Source organism: Buteo buteo, chromosome 21, assembly GCF_964188355.1.
Source record: "Buteo buteo chromosome 21, bButBut1.hap1.1, whole genome shotgun sequence".
Classification (NCBI taxonomy): domain Eukaryota; kingdom Metazoa; phylum Chordata; class Aves; order Accipitriformes; family Accipitridae; genus Buteo; species Buteo buteo.
Window position 1 is genome coordinate 9,033,277 of NC_134191.1, and position 17,744 is coordinate 9,051,020.

The following is a 17,744-nucleotide window of genomic DNA, read 5'->3' on the forward strand; positions in this document are numbered from 1 at the left end:
GTGTTCATCTGCACAGCTCCACTGCAGTCAGTGGTGTCGCACTGATTTACCCCAGCTGGAGACCATCCCATCGTTCCCTCGCTGCATGAAATGGAAGCAGAGGGTCCTGCAGCCACTGATGTTATGACATAGGATGCAGATTTTATCTGCTGCCATAGTGCAGTCAGACACACCAGCCTACCTAAAATATTGCCTACTGCATCCAGACTTAACAGTAAGCCAAAAAACAAGCCAGCTTCCCCACAACCTGGTAGTAGCAATCGATGAACCATTTTAGGTAGAGCTTTCTGAGCCCTCAAAACAGCACACCTCACATGGGAAATGTCAGGAAGGCTGGAGGTTGACCAAGTTGTGTGAATCTGAAAGTGGGCGACTGCAGTGGGCAACCTCAGCAAAAAAACTTGTTGCTGGTTTGCTAATCACATTAGTCCACCATCAGTTCTAGACTGGTTTACCTGGACAGTTGCAAGTTCATTTACCATGATCTTTCCTTAAACGATGGGAACTGATAACGTAGTTCTGTTCTGCACAACCCCATGAACAATGGCATGGTAGATAGAGGAGCCAAAGAATATATGAACGAATCTCAAAATAATAAGCTGTACTTTAGAAAAGCATTAAAAAGCCATCCTCACTGATGTGAATATAAAGTTCCTGATTGACTTTTAGGGCAAAAGTAGCTCGTCTGATGTGCTTTTGTTCCCCATTAAAACCCATTTTGTGAATAATTTTTCCCTTTAACATTGTTGATTTTGACGCTTGCAGGTTGTTCTCCACCCTACTCCGAATAGCCCAAAGCAATCAGAGTGGCACAAAATGACTGTTTCCAAAAACTGCCCGGATCAAGACCTGAAGATCAAGCTTGCCGTGCGAATGGATAAGCCTCAAAACATGAAGCACTCTGGGTAAATGCTTGTCTTGATCTGAACTCAATTTGTTTTGAATGTGCATTAGAAAATTTCTCTTTTTTGAGATTCTGGAAGAGAAACACTTTTTCTCAAGTTCACTGGAGGTCAAATGGAAGATAAATATAAAAATGGCCTTAGTTCAGTCATTTATAATGCACTTTCTATATTCTCAGCATAGACTTTTAAATGCATATCAGCCAAACAGTTTAAATTTTAAACAGTATTCCTCAGCAAATTGCAAGGTTATTTTTTTCCTGTAAGGAAATAATAGGTGAGCTGCCTGACGCTGTTACTGAGAATGGTATAATTTCCTAAGTTATTCTGTGTTTCCCTGTATTGACTTCTCAGAACCAAAAGCACAGTGCACCTCCCACTTGAAATAAACCCCAGTGTGATTGTCATTATTTATACAGAGATACACAGCACAATTAAATAGCAGTTGCCTGGAGTAGAACTAATGATCTGAAAGGTTAAAAGAGAAACCTCTCCCCTCCAGACGTGAGTGTCAGAGGATCTGGGACCAGGGGGATCCCTGACCGCCACCCCTGGCTTCCACCTTTGTGCTGTGCAGTTACAGATTAGATCATCCTTGGGAAGATCTAGCTAACGCCATTGGCAAGGCTTTCCTCTGTTTGCTCTTCAGAGCTGAGGATGTCATAAAAAAATAGAAACTGTCCAGGAAAGTCACTGTTTTGATTAACTCTTTCTCTGGTATGTTTTTGGTGCTATAAAAGTGACTTTGTTTTTACTTTTTATTTTCACAGTGTTTTGTTAGATTCAATCCATTATTAAATGGTTTGGATCACTCATCTTTTTTTAAATTCCGTCTTCTCCTCCTCCTGCCTCCTCTGCTAATGAGATCAGAGCCAATAGCCACATGTGGCTTAATTTTTCCACCATGATCACGGACACCAAAAGCAAGAAAGCACAGTTCACCTGTCATATTTACTTCCTTGACTGTAGCTGATAGCAACAGGGCTGAGCAGTCCTGGCTTTTCTCAGGCTTTCTTCAGCTAACATTTGATTTACAAGATGCTGCTTAAAACTATGTGGTTTACAATACTAACTTGCTATCAGAACAGAGATTGTCTTCCTGTTGATGTTAGTGGCAATAGCAAAAAGGACAATTATTACCCTGTTCTTGAACTAGACAAGGACTCAGTGCCCACATTAGCATGGCTTGGTGTTTTGTGGCTTAAACCTTCACCAAGAGTATGCTGGATCTCTTCTGGCATAAGGAACCACTAGCATAACCAAAAAGAAATTGTTTTTCTATTTATTGAGCCAGAACTAAAATCATTATAAAGATACATAAAACATATTAATGCTGAATAATGTCCTTGTGTTTATTATTAGTATGGTGCTGCCACTATTTCTGCCAATCTTTGTATTACAGTGTTACAGTGGCCGCTTCTTTACAGAGATTAAATGCTAATTTTGACATTAATTTTAAAAGTTAATTCCTCCTTTATAGAAAACAGTAAATTCACTCCTTCTCAGAAATTACTCAGTTTGCTTGAATATCTGTAGCCAAGCAATTTCTAGGAATTCATCTTAAGCTGTTCAGCAAAGTGTCCTGGTTTAGTCCCAGTGGATACTGGGATCCTGGGGACTGGTTTTGATGTAGTAAGAGTCCCTCTGTTCGACAGCTCCCCTCAGCCAAATGATTTTATGAAGGCTTAAAGCAACATTTGGGTTTTCTCACCCTTAATTCTTCCATTGCAAATGTATTCTTCACCCATCTGACTGTGTTGTAGCTATTCACTGGCATTGAAGAGCTTCTAAATTCTGAGCAAGTTGTGAAAGACAAGGAGGAGGAGAGAATTAATACTGTGTAACATTAAGACTCTGGGAGCTTTTTGTGTCACTTTCTTTACAGGTTATTTGTTCAGGCTAGAAATAAACACATTCATGAATGCTGCTGAGCTTAAGAGTCTTGTAATTACTTCTGCTTGTGCATTAACTTCAGTTTCCAGGTGTAAAGAAAACATATTGAAAAACAAGAGAACAACATGTAGTCACTTGTGTGCTGAATTCACCTGTTCTTTTCTCCTAGGTATTTATGGGCCATTGGTAAAAATGTTTGGAAGAGATGGAAGAAACGATTCTTTGTCCTGGTCCAGGTAACAGATTTAACTAGAAGTGATATTAAATCACAACATGAAATATTTAAATCTTTCCTCTGGCCATTTTCAGTGCTTTGTAATTGATGCTGAGCTGTGGTTCCGCGTAGGTTGTCTGTTAAGTCATGGATTTTTTTCTAAATGTATACACCTTCTCAAGGATATCCCAGTTGCAGATCTCTGGCCATGAGTTTCCTGATGCACATGAATACTTGAAATGGAAGTGAAGCAATTTTATGAATTGGAGAAGCAATTTTAGTGAGGAATTAATGAGATAAGGAGGAAGCTCAGTCCATCTTGGCTGGAGGTATTTGGGTGCAAATGCTCCCTTTTGAGCCTCCAGGTAAAATTTGAAGTCTGTTGAGATCTACAGACATTTAATCACTGGCTACATCAGAGTCAGTATATCGTTCTTGACACTTATTTTGCCTTCATGTTCATTACTGCCTCTCATTGTCTACAGCTCTCATCGATCATTTTGCACTGTCTTTCTTCCTTTTTCCCTTTTTTCTTTTTTTCACTTTCTGCCTTCCCGGTTTCAGTAGGCCTGTATATTTGACCGTGGTTAAGAATTTCAAGGAAACAGGCAGAAGATGTCCTCTGTGACCTAAAAGGATCTGATCAGTACTTGGTGTGTTAGATCTTCCCTTACCTTCCTAAGGACAGCTGAAACCACTGCGTTGTCCACAGAAGTGTGGGGTCCCAGTATGAGCAGCTCCATTTCACACCAGTCTGATAAAGCCACAGAGTCCTCTTGGGTCCATCTCTCTCTCCCTCCCCTCTGGGTTCCCCAGGGTATGTTGTCTCCAAGTATGAGAAATAAAAGCTTTGTGCAGGGTCCTGTGATGAAAGCAACACAGGTGCTCTGATGGAATAACATGGGATCCAACTGAGATCTTGTGCCAGCACAGATCCGAAGCGATCAGGTCAGAGGGTGAAATCCTGCTGCTGCTGAAGCAGACGGCAGGTCTGCTGCAGAGGGGCCGGGATTTCACCCATGTGTAAGAATGCAGAAGGTGTAAACCCGGTGGACCAGGCTCCCCATTTGGGACGGGGCATGCTTGTGTGCTGGCTTTCCTGCGCTGGTAAGAGGAGGAGTCCACACAGTCCATCTTCTGCCTTACACAGCTGGCTTCTCTGGTCCTAAGTCACCTGGTGTAAACTGGTTATTACTCCAAGTTCAGCTGTCTCAGTAGGACGCTTAATTGCATTCCCCGTTTCTCCATCGCTGCCGGCCTCCACAGCGCTAAATCATGTGGCAGGTAAGAAAATCCATTCTGGGGAGGTAAAAGGGATTTATGATGTGCGTGACCCATGTAAGTAGGAGCCTATTTGGAGAGTCCAGTTGAGTACCTAATCCAATAACCATGATCAGCAGCGACAGTTTAAGTGCTCATTTTGTACTCGAAACAGGGTCAAAATGGCCACAGAAGTGGGGGAGTTAGTGTAGAGCAGTCACAGGAGGTGCCTCTATCTGCCCAAGCAGTACATTTAGATTTAGGTAGAAGTGATGTGTTTAGGAGCTGCGTAATCCCTTCCTAGAGGCATCTGGTTTGCGATGCACCCTCCATGCAGGGACTGCCAGGTCCCTGGTGGGGTAGGGTGCTTGGCACCTCGCGGGGGAGCCCAGCATGTTGCAGAGCTAGGTCGCTGGAGGTAAATCCCAAACTGTCTCCGGGGTAAGAAGCAGCAGAGGCCCTAATGAAGGACAGACCTTTTGGGAACATTATGCAGTGACCCTGTTCTTGGGCAGGGATTGAGGGATTGCTTTTCTCTGTTTGTTTCCTTTATTATGTTCTGAAATGAAGTTAAAAGTGCTGTGGCAGTCTGTGATCACCTGTAGAGCAACTAGTATTGCTTTTCCTTGAGAGATGATTCATTCCTATGAGACCAAGTTCTCAGTCCCTTTTTTCTTGTGAACAGAGATTCTCTAAAGCAGAGAATCCTCCTGCCTAACATAGCTTCTCCCATAAGTAAATCTATTGATACTCTTCTGTGCAAGGGTTTGCAGGTTTGGACATGGATTCACATGTCTCTCTCAAGGAGCCTTTCTTCTGGCCGTTCTCTGTGGTTGCAGTTTACTTCTCTAGTTTTCAGTTGCTATATATTCTTCAGCTTGCTGTAGAATTGAAGCTCTCAGAGTTATTCCATGTTTTCTCATGTTACTAGGTCTGTATTCGTCAGTTGGCATATAAGAGCAGAATTTGGCCAGAAAAGCAATTCATTTGAATAAGATGAGCAGACTTTTGCCCCCAGAGAGTCTCTGTAGCCCACCTCAGAAATTCCAGCTGCCACTGCAGCTTCTCTGTTATGTTACCGTTTGCTCAACATTTGGTGCAATGTAAAGTGTTCTGCCGTACATCAAATATAAACAAGAAACACTCTCTATGCAGTCCCTCAGATGTAGTTTGAGCATATTGAACATGTCAGCAGGCAATAAAGATGGAATAAAAATACTTTGCTGTCCGTATGTTTGTCATTTGCTTTTCATGCAATGCAAAGGATGGGTGCTGATATGAACAGGGATTGGCAGCAAAGGTGTTGATGTCCAAGGATGCTCTGAACTCTGCTAAACCACAGACAGAAAATAACCCCCACAGGAAGGTGAGCTGGCTCTGTTCCGTAAAGAACGGACAAGGAGCAGCCGCTGTTTCAGGAGCTCACTCGTCTGCACCAGGCTCCTGCTTGCACCAGAGCAAGAGATGGAATCCAAAGCATATATTCCATTTGGGATATAGCTGTCTGGTCAGTCCGTGACACTGCCAGGAGGGCAAGGCTGTATGTTCAGATGATAACTAAATGTTTCCTTTCTGATCCCATGGCTCTGTCCCTTACCTGTAGCATCTTCTGTTGCAGCTCTGTCTCCTCTCTCGTCCCTTGCAGAGTAACCTCCTCCTCCTGGTCCTGTGCCCTCTCCTGCCCCTCTTGCCTCATTTCAGATGGACACAGCCTCGGTTCCTTCAGTGCTGTCGGGTGGTACCGCTCTGCCTTCCCGTACCAGCGGTTAAGAAATTCATGGTGATAAATGCTCAAACTCTTCATAGCCATCTAAACAAGGCACAAAGGTGCCAAACTGCATGGGCGGCACCAAGGAGGAAGGTGTTGATGGCAGTTTGTCTCTTTTGTGTCAGCGATGCCTCGCCGGTATGAACGGAGGCTTTGCGCGCGTACGTAGAAAAAGGAGCTGTGCGGGGAGCGTTTCCAGTGCTGCTTGGCTTGTGTGAGCCCTGGAGAGAAGAGGAAAGGAGCAATAACTGCCTTGTAATTTGGGTGGAATAATCCCTCGCACCTTCTGTGTCTGTGTAGCTGCGAGGGTTGTACAGGAGTGGAGATGATTTGTTTGGGTGTAGTGGGTGAGAGCGGTTCCTTTGTGCCGTTGCTAGAACCGGGTCGCGCCTCTCCAGCACACGCATGGCTGGGTGGACTTGGTTCAACCCCGCGGGGACGGTTTACGGCACAGCGCAGCCGGCAGAGCCGGTGCATGTGCTCCTCCAGCATGCACCCGTGCGTTAAGAGGGGATAGTTTTCTCTTCCGAATGAATCGCAGTCCTCTCTGCGTGCTGCCCACCCTTCTCGTAGACACCCTTTGAGATGAGCAGCAGAAGAGCAGAATACTGATTAGATGTAAATTACATGGCAGAGACTCGTTACTTGCCTAATTTTAAATCCTGAGATATGCAGTGTGAAAGTGATGGCAGAATATGGCCCTGAGCTTGGATGGAAATGGTCCGCAGCATCACAAGTGAGGAAAATGCTTCGTAAAGGCAACAGTAACGCCAGTGGCAGTGGTAAGCGAAAGCAATGGAGCAATTTAGGGCAAAGTTCTCCATGACTGGTTAGGAAAGAAAATGTATATCCATCACAGATGTTATAAGTGTTTCCTAAGTTGCTCTATCAGCTGCCTGAGCACAGCTTACAAATTTCAGCCAGTTTGCCAATTAGACCCTTGATCGTGCAAAAGCTGGTATTTTTGATAGCTGACAGAGCTTGTATTAATTCTTTGCAAGGTCTAATGTGCTGTACTGGTAACAACACTATTGTTGGTTCTGGTGGGTTTGCTGGCTTTGCGATAGGAATTTTCTTATAATGATTCTTAAGGGCAAGTGAATTAATTACATTGAGATTTCAGACTGAATCTGCTCTTCTCTTGTCATAACCCCGTTTCTGTGCTCTGGCAGCATATGGGAAGTAACACTCCATGGTACCTGGATGACATGTCTGCTGAGTAGCTTGAAGCAGTTTTTGGCTGATTGTGTCTGATGGTGTTTGCAGAATGTTGTTGGAACCAGATCAACTCTCTGCAGATTAAAACCAGTTGCAGTGTCTACGCCTGGATCTATTGTTCTAGTGACAGACTCCCTGAACTCATTATAATTTAGACTAACAGTGACAGTTCCTGCTTTTAGCAAAACTCAGCTGACTCGGGATAAAATGAAATGAAGTAAGTGTTCAGTAACTCCAAATAACCAGCAGAATTTGAAAGTAATTCAGCAAGATTGCAGTGTACTACACCAGCAGTCCTAGACTGTGGGTCCTCAAGTCAAGGTAAATGACCCGTAGCTGGTCCCCATAATCATATTAAATCATGTTTTCATTTAGACCCTCGCTGAGAACTGGGCATATGTGGTGATTCTTGAGAAACCTCGAGTGTTGATGATAAACACATAACGTTTGGAAACTGCTGGTTAAACAGGTGCCACAGCTCGTTACACCTGAACTACAGTAGGTCCTGCCCGTCCCGTCTGTACTCACACGGGATGGTTTCCCATCGCTGCCCGAGGAGAACACACGCACACCTCCTGCTTGAAGGAGGAAGTTAGGACAACTGCTATGTGCAGTTGTTTAGGGCTGAATGGATGTGCTGAGATGTGAAAACTGTTGTTTTCACGTATTTTTCTTTAAGCTAGATCATTTCCTCTGCTCATTTGTGTCAGGAAAGGGCTCGGGAGGCAACGTACAGCTGCAACCAGAGGACAAGAGTCTCCCATCAAAGTGGAAAGCTGTATTACAGCTGGCAGTATCTTAGCACAGTTTCTCTCCCTTGGGACAAAATGCATGCTGTTAGTCTAGGAAAGGTCCATTTAAGATTTTAACCCAAGTGGGGCGGTGTTATGTCAACAGTGAGAAAGGGGGAGGCGAATGACTGAGCTCGGAGTGTGAGGCATGACAATTAACAGGTTTGAGCAGGATCCTGGGGAAAGCGGTGCTTGCTAGAGCAGGAGTCTCCGGTGGAAAAACAAGGACGAAGTCAGGACTAGTTAATACATAGCTACTGTATTTATTAATCAGTCGGATTATATAGCTGGTGACAGAATATGGTCGAGTGCCAAGAAAGTCAGATCTAATTTAGCAGGCTGGGAATAGTGAACTTTGGCATTTGTCTCCCGCTGTCTGCTTCCCCTTTCCTGAATTTCTTTGTCTTTTTCTCTTACCCCCGCTTTCTTTTCCTTCTGTTCTTTTGTCTCAAATTATTTCTCAAAGCATTCTCCCTTTTTTTTTTTTGTAATGAACTAGCCAGGGCAGCCTTGGATTATTTCCCTTCTTTTAGTTTTGCTCAGTTCAGCTCCCTTGGATGCTCCTTTTCTGGCCCTCATCGAGTCCCTGGATGAAATCCCAGCTGCTTTGAGAGTTTGTCCCTCACTGGGCAGAGATTTCTCCTCTGTCTTCCTTCAGTTTCCTCTCTGTATCTGTGTTTTTTCCAATTACTCAAACCATTCATCCTGCCCATCCCATCTGCTCGCTCGCTCTCATACTCAGCTATGGTTCGGTGTGAACTCAGCAGGCTGTAGGATTAATTTCTGCTATTAACTGTTTCACTTGTCTGGCCACTTCTAAGCTTCTACAGAAAGCAGGCTCTCTAAAGCACAATATTTTAGAGGACTGATGAAAGGCAAGCTGCAATCTCCACTTGACCCTACACTGCTGTTCAGCAGCAAAGCACGATCGTGACACACCAAGCTTTCCAGAATCTCGTTTTGTCGGGTTTTGCTTTACCACCGCTTGTAAATGGAAGGAGCCACATTGCGCTGGTAGCCGGGGCATCAGGTTCTCTCTGACCCCTAGCAATAAATGCTTGAGGCAGCAGGATAGGACAGACAGGCTGGTATGCCAGTCCTTGAAGTCAGTAGCTCGAGTTGTTTCGGTGCAGGCAACTCTGCGTGACACAGTTGGCACCTTTTCCAGAGGCCATCGATAGCTGTCTCCTCCCTCCAGCCTGATCCTAGCCTGCCTCCTGCCAGCAGGCTTTTGGGCGATCCTGAGCTTGGGCTTCGCGCTTGAGCTGCGCAAGTAGAGAGGTAGGACGTGAACCCAGATGAGCCCTGGCTCATCGCACGTTGTGGACCCAACTGTAGGCTTGTTTCTCTTAGAGGTCTCTTCTAATAACGGCGTAGAGCAGCTTCTTCCAAGGAAATAATGTGAATGCTAACAGGAGGGACCAATTTGCTTTGCCTCTGTCCCTGGATGGCTCCACCAGAGCCTACTGTCTACATCTGTCTTTTATAACTTTCAACATGAGAAGTACAAGCTCTGAAATGCCTGCGTGTGTTTCCATACATTACTGTTGTGCTGGTATGGTTAGCTTACTGATAGGGATGAAGAACATTTGCTGGGTCCAAAGACAAGAGGAATTATTTGTACGTAAAGAAGAGCCTGAAATTCAGACCTTATGTTCAGGGTCAGAAAAGAAACTGAACTACTGAATGAATTTTACCTGTTGCTATAAAGCGTACAGGGGAAGGAAAAAACATTAGTTGTATTAATGTTTTCAATCAATGTCAGCATAGGTTAACACTGACTCATTTCAGGAATTAAATTTATCATGCAGTCCCTGAAGTTTGGGCTGTCTAACACAGAGAAGTCAAATCGTCACCGCTTAGATGAAATCTCCAGGATCTTACCATAAATAAAGCACATTCAAGAGTTTCTCCAGGAGATGGCAGCAATATACTGCAAGTATGACTGAATGAACGCTGCAGGAGTCGTCTGAATGTTGTGCTGTGGGGCACTAGGTTATTTTTAGATTTCTTCGTGTTAATCTTTTTAATTTTTGTGTTGCCGGTACGATGGTATGCATTCAAAGTTCATAGCATAGAATATGCATTGGTGTGCTCCTGCTATTGGTCTGTTACTTGTCAATCTTTCGTCAGCGCTGGTAGTTTTAAGGAGGATGCAAGATGCTTAAAGCATCACTTTTAGTCTTACTCCCACAAATGTGTTAATGATAGGGTTTATTCTTAGGTGGCTTTTGGAGCTGTTCCTGGAGGAAGGCACAGTGCAGGCAGGGCTGCTGAGAGCAGGCTGGCAGCTAGCAGAAGCCCGCAGAGGGCAGCAATAAACCGAGCGCCGGCTGGGAGACGCTATGCCAATAGACGGCTTCCCTGACTTAAGTAAATGACATTTTATTAGCGATAGATGCCACCAAAATAGGTGCTGTGTGTGTATTTGTAGCCGAGCGATTTGTCTGGAGTTTGGAGGCAAAATCCCCCAGCCCGGCCGCTCGTCCGTCTTTCAGGATGTCTCCTGACTTCCAAAAAATGACGAGCACGGTCCGTTGCCACCCACCGGAGTTTTAAAGTTTCCTCCAGAGGTCAAGAAAACGTCCAGACGAATAAAATTACGTCAGGCGTCCAGGATGTGACATAACCTTAACAAAGTCATTTGAAATCATTTGACAGTAAATTTCCCCGTGAGTTCCTAGCCTGGGGCACGGAGAATCCTCTCCTCTCTTCTCCTCTCCTCGCTGGACGAGCTTCTCGCCGACCATCCAGATTGCAGCACGCCGAGTACGCGCGGGGTCTTGATGCGGCCTGATGGCCTCCTAAAGGCGATTCGGGAGCCTGGCAGAGCCCCCGCAGCTGAGTCGGCTTCCGTCAAGAGCTTGACATTGAATGTATCGTGTCATGCAGATGGTACCTCAGAGGAGTGAGAGCTGCCATTTACAGCACTGATGACAACAACTGCCGAGATCAGTGGGATCTTAAGATTGCTTTAATATGACTGGCACCTAGCAATTTAGCTCACATTGTTTGTGACAGGGTGTCACTCTTGCACTTGTCTGGGGATGAATGATAGAGGGGTTTAAAGCGTGGAGGTTCCTCTTTTGGAGGAGATTAAACCGCTGTATGTACTGATGCGGAGAATTAGGTGCCTGCCGCAGCAGGGTGTGTTAGGAGCGAGCTTTGCAAAAGCCTGGTTAAAAGTTTCGTCTGTCTCGTATGGGCAATGACCGTCAAAATTACCCCACCACCCCCGGTCCCTGTAAACACGCCGTCAGCACGCGGCATTTGTAAGCGCTTTGGATTGCCTTGTCGTGATCACCCGGTGCCATCTTAGCTTTGTGGTTTTCTTCAGGTTAGTCAATATACATTTGCTATGTGCAGCTACCGGGAGAAAAAAGCGGAACCTCAAGAGCTGCTCCAGCTCGACGGATACACTGTGGACTACACCGACCCGCAGCCAGGTACGGGGCCGACCTCTCGCTGCTGCGCCCGCGGGCGCTCGCGCTCGCCACGCTGCGTACGGCTCCCAAACGGGAGCCCTCTCTCAATCTCCCCGCTGGCAGCTGAACTGTGATCAGCGTTATTATAAATATGTTTGTGTTTATACTGATCATTAGCTATGCATGACTTTACTATAAATAGGTCTAAGAAATTGAGGTAGGAGTTGCACCAGAGGAGGGAAAGACTCGTCTTCTCTGGGGAGCCTAAGTGAATGAGATGCTGAAATCCCAATGAAATTTGACTGTGAACTGAATGCTCAAATTGAGTGATGATCCTAGCCTCTGCCTTCGGATTATATTCCCTAAATAAAAGGTTAGCAGCTATGCCTGTCTTCATTGTAGAAAATATTGATGGGACCAACCCAGCATTTTTGCCTGTCCCATTTTCTTTCTCATAGATAAAAGTGAGTGGAAGGGGCAGGATTAGAAACTCCCTGGTACCTGGCGGTACCTGTCATGTGGTGAGAGCCTTCTTCAAGTGGAGGAGCATCACATTTCTTTTATTTCAGTGGGGCAATACGTTGACCGTGGTGATCCTCACCATGCCCTGGGTAATGGTGTCTCCAGAGGAGATGAAGAAAGACACAGTAGGTTGGTTGTCAAGACCTTGATTCCAGGTTAATTCCAGTGTTAGGGAGATGGGAAGATGGATGCCGAATCAGGGCAAAGACAGAAATAAGCACATCACCCGAGCACCTTTAGTGCAGTGTGAGCACTGGTGCGCTCACTCTAATGGGAAACCTCCCCCCACCTCCCCTCAAAACCCATTTTTAATGCAATGCAGCCTGCACAGGACCTGCACAGACGGGGCTGTAGGTGAGAGAAGCAATTAATCCGAGTGTGTTGGGGCACGTTTCAGTAATTGCGGTGCAGGGTGCTACCTGGGGACCTGGCGGGCTCTCTCGCAGGTGAGTTTGGTGCAGGCGAGGGGACTGAGCTCGGCCAGGAGCCAGGGGCAGCGCCGGGCTGGCTGGGGACACCCGGGGTGGCGGTGGGTTGGGAAGCTGGGGGAGATCCCCTGGCCGGCCTCAAAGTCTGCGAAACTCCGTTGTTGCTTCCTCTCCTGCTAGGTTTGGAGGGCGGCAGAGCATTCTTCAACGCTGTGAAGGAAGGAGACACGGTGATTTTTGCAAGTGACGATGAGCAGGACCGTATCCTGTGGGTCCAGGCCATGTACCGAGCCACCGGCCAGTCTCACAAACCTGTGCCGCCTACCCAAGTGCAAAAGCTAAATGCTAAAGGAGGAAATGTACCCCAGCTAGACGCCCCAATCTCTCAATTTTGTAAGTAAATAAATTCTCCTAGAGAGCAGAAGTCTTTGATGGAAAGATTTTCTGCGCTGATGTAAATCAATATTCGCACACATGTTTCTGACTCCAAAATGAAATTTTTTTCATTATCATTAAGCTGCTTTTTACATCAGTGGATCCAGAAGCAGTTAACCTGTGTGTTTAGCACAACCAAACCCAAGAAACGAAATTCTTTGAGGAACTTGTCAATGAGTATTTTAAAGTGCAATACTTGATGGAGGAGAGACTGGGATCTGAGAGCCTGAGACCCAGCTTGCTTTCTGCAGACACGTGTTTTACCCCCACACAATAAACTGCACACCCAGATCAGAGCGATTCATTAGCGCCATTAGCTGTCTATCAAATGCATCACGTGCTCAGAACTACAGGTGCAAATCTTGCAAGTATGAAATGCACACACAAAAAGAGGTCTCCTGTTGAATATTCAACTGTAGGAAAACATATGGTATTTTTAACAGGTTGCTTTGCAGGCCAGTTAGATGTGAATTTAAAGCAATCATCTTTTAAGTCGTAGCTATGCTGCATGTCCTGTGCAGTTATACCCAGTTTGCTTAATTTGAAATTTAGAGCAATTTCTTTTGTCTTGCAAATGCAATGTGATTATAAACCAGATGAATGCCTCCTCGCTCATTTTTCTTGAAGGTCTTGATCACACGTCTGGAGCCCCTTTGTTATGTAACATACAGTAGTTCTTGCTAATTTCAGCAAAATTTAAGAATTAGTATCATTAAATATAAGACAAATAAGAAAAAGTGGTAAATAGTAGCAAATTATTCTAATTAAATCAGATTTTAACATTTAAAATAGTCTCTGTAAAGCTGTTATGGAGCATTTTGTTGTAAGGGAGTCTGAAAATCTGCCTCTTGCTTATCAATATCATTTGACCATCTTTTATGTTGGTTTAACTTCTTCATGTCAGTATTTATAGAAAATAACAATGCAAGACATACAGCTGTACAATCAACGTTACAGCAGAAAACCTCTGCTTGCTGCTTTTTTTTTTTCGTATCCTTCACATGCCTGTATATTTTGGACTCCCTTCTGCCTTTCATTACTGCTCCTGTCAGTGAGGACGTAGCATGATGCAGCATGGTAAACCCATAGTCAGTATTTTCATTTCAGTGACGCTCATCCTCTTCATCCCAGTCAGGTCACTGACTTTGGGGGTGCAAGGTGTAAAGTGTTGGAGTTGGGAAGGAAGGATGCCTCTCAGAAAGCCAAAATGGGACGTAGGAATTGGGGTCTTGCAAGTGGGAAGTTTATTGGCTGTAATTAGCCTGTAGACCTGGCTACAAGCTACGAGTCGTGCTGACCTGAGAGCACTCCCAGGGGTTGTGTGTCCCTCTGCCCGGGATCTTGAATGTAGCAAGCACAGGTCCTTCTATGGCTGCTTTTTTACATGCTAAAAGTCTTCCAAGCGTAGCAAAGGAGAGTGGCAGAGGGATGCTGCTTGTGGCTCCCTCTCCTAACAAGCAATGCTGAAGGATGCTCTTAGCTGTGTGGCTGGTGCGAAGAGGATGTGCTCCTGCTCGTCCCAGCATGATCTCTGTGGATTAGGATAAGGGCAGTGAGAGAACATCAAACTGGGGAAGCACCTTTCCCTCCAGTCTTCTCCCATCCCTGCAGACATCAGGCCTGGAGAACTTTTCTGCTGGGTAAATTCCTAATGTTTACGGAGTCTTCACTTTGCCAGACCAATATGTGGGGTCAGGTGAAGGGTCCCTTTCCCAAACACGTAGTAATTGCCTGGCAGCAGCTGTAGCAAAGTTTGCCAGGAGTTTGGGGAGGGAAGGAGGGTGCCCGGGGCCATGGACCCTTGGATGTGCTGTCCCCATGCACAGCCAAGCGCTGTGTGTGTGGGGAGAGCTGAACCCCCCTGCTGAGGTTACCTGGGATGGAGAAGAGGCAGCTGAATTGTCCTAGTCCTTGCCAGGGAGCAGTGAAGTCAGTGACTGAGCCCAGGAGTCCTCTCTGCATCTAACCACAGCCCAGCGCGTCCACCAGAGACTTGTGATGCTCGTGGTCCTGCAGGCTGTATCAGCCTGACTGTGCTCGGAGCTAGAGAAATGCCACAGGTTTGACCTTGGTTTTTCCATCTCACTCACCTGCCAGGAGGCAGGGATCCCTCATAAAACAGCCGAGATTTCACCCCGTGGTCCCTCTACGGCATCTGAGGGGGTCAGGATCTGACCTCAGTTTCTCTCACTTGTTCTCATGCCAATACCAGCTGCAAATCTGGATCATTCAGCTTTTTTTTATGCCACCACCCTCTTTCCATCCACAGTGTGTTTTCCCAGTAAGCTGGGTGGCTTCAGGCTCCCCTTTTTGCTGTAAGCACTGGGAAACCCTCTTGGTTGTGTTGTGCCAAAGCCTGGAAGGGGAAGCCAGTCAGCTCATCAGTCTGATGATGACTTGCTACTTCAGCACCCTCTGGGCTAGTGTGTTTTGTCCTCAGTCCTCCTTCCTCCTCCTCCCTTGGATCTAGATCCCTCTGACAGCTCTTTGTGCACAGGACCTTCATCCTACAAGAGGAGGAGGGCAGCATGCTATGGTAGACCTTCATCTCAACAGCAAGGGCTACTCTTTTTTCATATTTCAACATTCGTACATGGTAATGCTCCTTGCAAAAGTCATTGGGCACAGCAGTTAAATAATCAGAAGCAGAAGCGAGTCATGCATGCCACCCATGATGGCTTGTTGGGAGTCTTAAATACACAAATACATATCTCAGCTCCTTCAGTCTTGAAATTCAAACATATCAAGTATTGCATTTTTAAAAGGGTCTTGGTTTGTTACTGGTTTTTTTTGGCTTGGGTTTTGGGGTGGGTTTTTTTTTTTTTGGGGGGGGTGGGCTGCCTGGAGAAAGGTAAGGACTTTTGCAAGACATTTTATTCTTGTACATTTATCTTTATACCTGTCATATTTTTTGTGCTTATTAGAGGTTATGGTGAATGAGGATGTGCAAAGAAGTAAATGTTAAGCCATTTGATGAGTAACTGTTGTTACAGCTTTCATGTTGTAGCAGTCTGAGATGGCACATGCGCATGCATGCACATGCAGAGAAAATCCAGCCCTCTGCTCCTGTGATGGAGCTGTCTGTTAGAAACTCGAGAAGAACATATTTTGCTCTGGGGGAAACTTGGGAGAAATAGTGAATTCGTTTGGTTCCCACCTCTTTTTAACTTAGTAAATACAAACGTTGAGTAGCACTCAAATTCTTACCCACAGTTCGATAGCAGCGCTTGACTTGGAAGTAAACAGACAGCTCCGAACCAGGGTGGAGTTTATTTTATTTGCAATTTAAGTACCGAAAAAAATAGATCCTGCTATTCATTAATTTTTGTATGACTCTACAATTCCTTTTATGTGGGTGAACAATACCTGTTAGAGTGAAAAGTTTTGCTTTTTTTGTTTTGCTACAATTTAAAAGAAAAACTCCATTCACGCAAAGCTGTGCTTTTCTCCAATGTTCGCATTATAAAAGAAAAACCCAATCCTGTTCTTGTTTACTGTTGAAATCATGCACAATATTATAGTCAATAACGCTGCCAATACATATTACACCTTTTGGCAATATTTAAGCTTCATAAAAGTGGTCACTTGTCTGAAAGCACCAATCTTTGTTCATTCTGTGTTAGTGATGCATCAAACAAAATTCCCAAACATGCTCAACGTTCTTTTTTTTTTTTTTGAAACCCTTTTCTTTTTAACATGAAAGATTGGTCTGTACTTGTTTTACGTATCACTTGTGGTTATATTTCATTTTTTAATGTCTGTTTCTATATATATGACTGTTAATCACACCATATACAAAGAGCTGGTTGTTTTGAGAATTTGTGATGATTTGTTCCCCCATAATAAGTAGCGAGGTTTATTGAGCTGCTTAAGAAATTTTCAGCTGTAAGTGGTTTTTTTTTTGGTTGGTTTGATTTTTCTTTAAGTTTCTTTTTCATTCTTTGCTTGAACCCAAATATTTAGCTGCTAGGTTAGGGCTCCTGTCTGCTTTCCTGAGCCTTGTTGCTAGTCTTTATGTTATTCTGGTTTGTTCCTTCTTACCCTGCTAACTTCTAGCTGGACTCAAGGGTAAGTGCTTCCCTGTAGCTAGCACAGCTCAGATAATCAGACTAGATTATCTGACATATGCAATGTGCTTTTTTTTCTCTTAAATCTTTCTCATGTTTAGATTTTGTAGTACAAACTTTCCATGTTATTTTCCTGAATTGAGGTTTGAAATGTAAGTTTCCATACTGAAATTAGGATGCATGTGATGTTTGCATAATTGCCTTCTCTCCCTGGCTTTCACATTGGCATCAAGTGATCCTCTTAGTAAAGCCAATCATTAACATTTCTATTTTTCATTCCAAGATGTAAATATTAATTAACATCACAATAAAACTGTAAATAATACCTTCTTTTGTTTCATGGAATTTACATCTAGTTGACTGCTTCCTGCCTGAAAACAGATCATTTTGCACTCTGACAATATCCTTTCTCTCCGTGCCGATGATTAGCTGGGTGCAGCGCACCAGCGTGCGGGGCTAACTGTGGACACCTCGAAGGGCAGAAGGACAGGGCAGGAGACCCCAAGAGATCTAGACGAGGTGCAGGACTCCACAGGAGCCCCCCAAAAAACCCCTCCGCACATGCCTTGTGAAAAGAAGCCCGAGTCATCGAGGTTTGGTAGTTCCCCCTCCCGTAAACTCGGTAGGGGATGATTTCGGCAGCAAGCGGCAGCTCTCTGGGTCACCCCGGGTTTGGGGATGCTGACCCGCTCTGACTTAAATACATTAGTCATGGAGGGGTGCTGCTGTTCCCCCAAATTATCATGAATTAAAGTTTAGCGTGGGTCTCAATCACCAATCAAAGCAATGCTTGCCAAAGAACAAACCAGGGGAATTATTAT

At 44.9% G+C, this 17,744-nt stretch overlaps 1 protein-coding gene across 12 annotated transcripts in view; it reads left to right on the forward strand.

Moving 5' to 3' along the window:
• Positions 1 to 17,744, forward strand: part of CADPS (calcium dependent secretion activator) — a 221,040-nt gene that overhangs the window by 109,850 nt on the left and 93,446 nt on the right. For 11 of the 12 annotated variants that reach the window (XM_075053382.1, XM_075053379.1, XM_075053385.1 and 8 more), the window contains exons 8-11: positions 766 to 905; positions 2,965 to 3,031; positions 11,384 to 11,492; positions 12,602 to 12,814. In XM_075053382.1, coding sequence (XP_074909483.1) covers positions 766 to 905; positions 2,965 to 3,031; positions 11,384 to 11,492; positions 12,602 to 12,814 — 529 coding nt within the window. Of the gene's footprint in view, positions 1 to 765; positions 906 to 2,964; positions 3,032 to 11,383; positions 11,493 to 12,601; positions 12,815 to 16,912; positions 16,925 to 17,744 lie in introns of all 12 variants that reach the window. The other variant, XM_075053380.1, reaches the window with a different exon arrangement.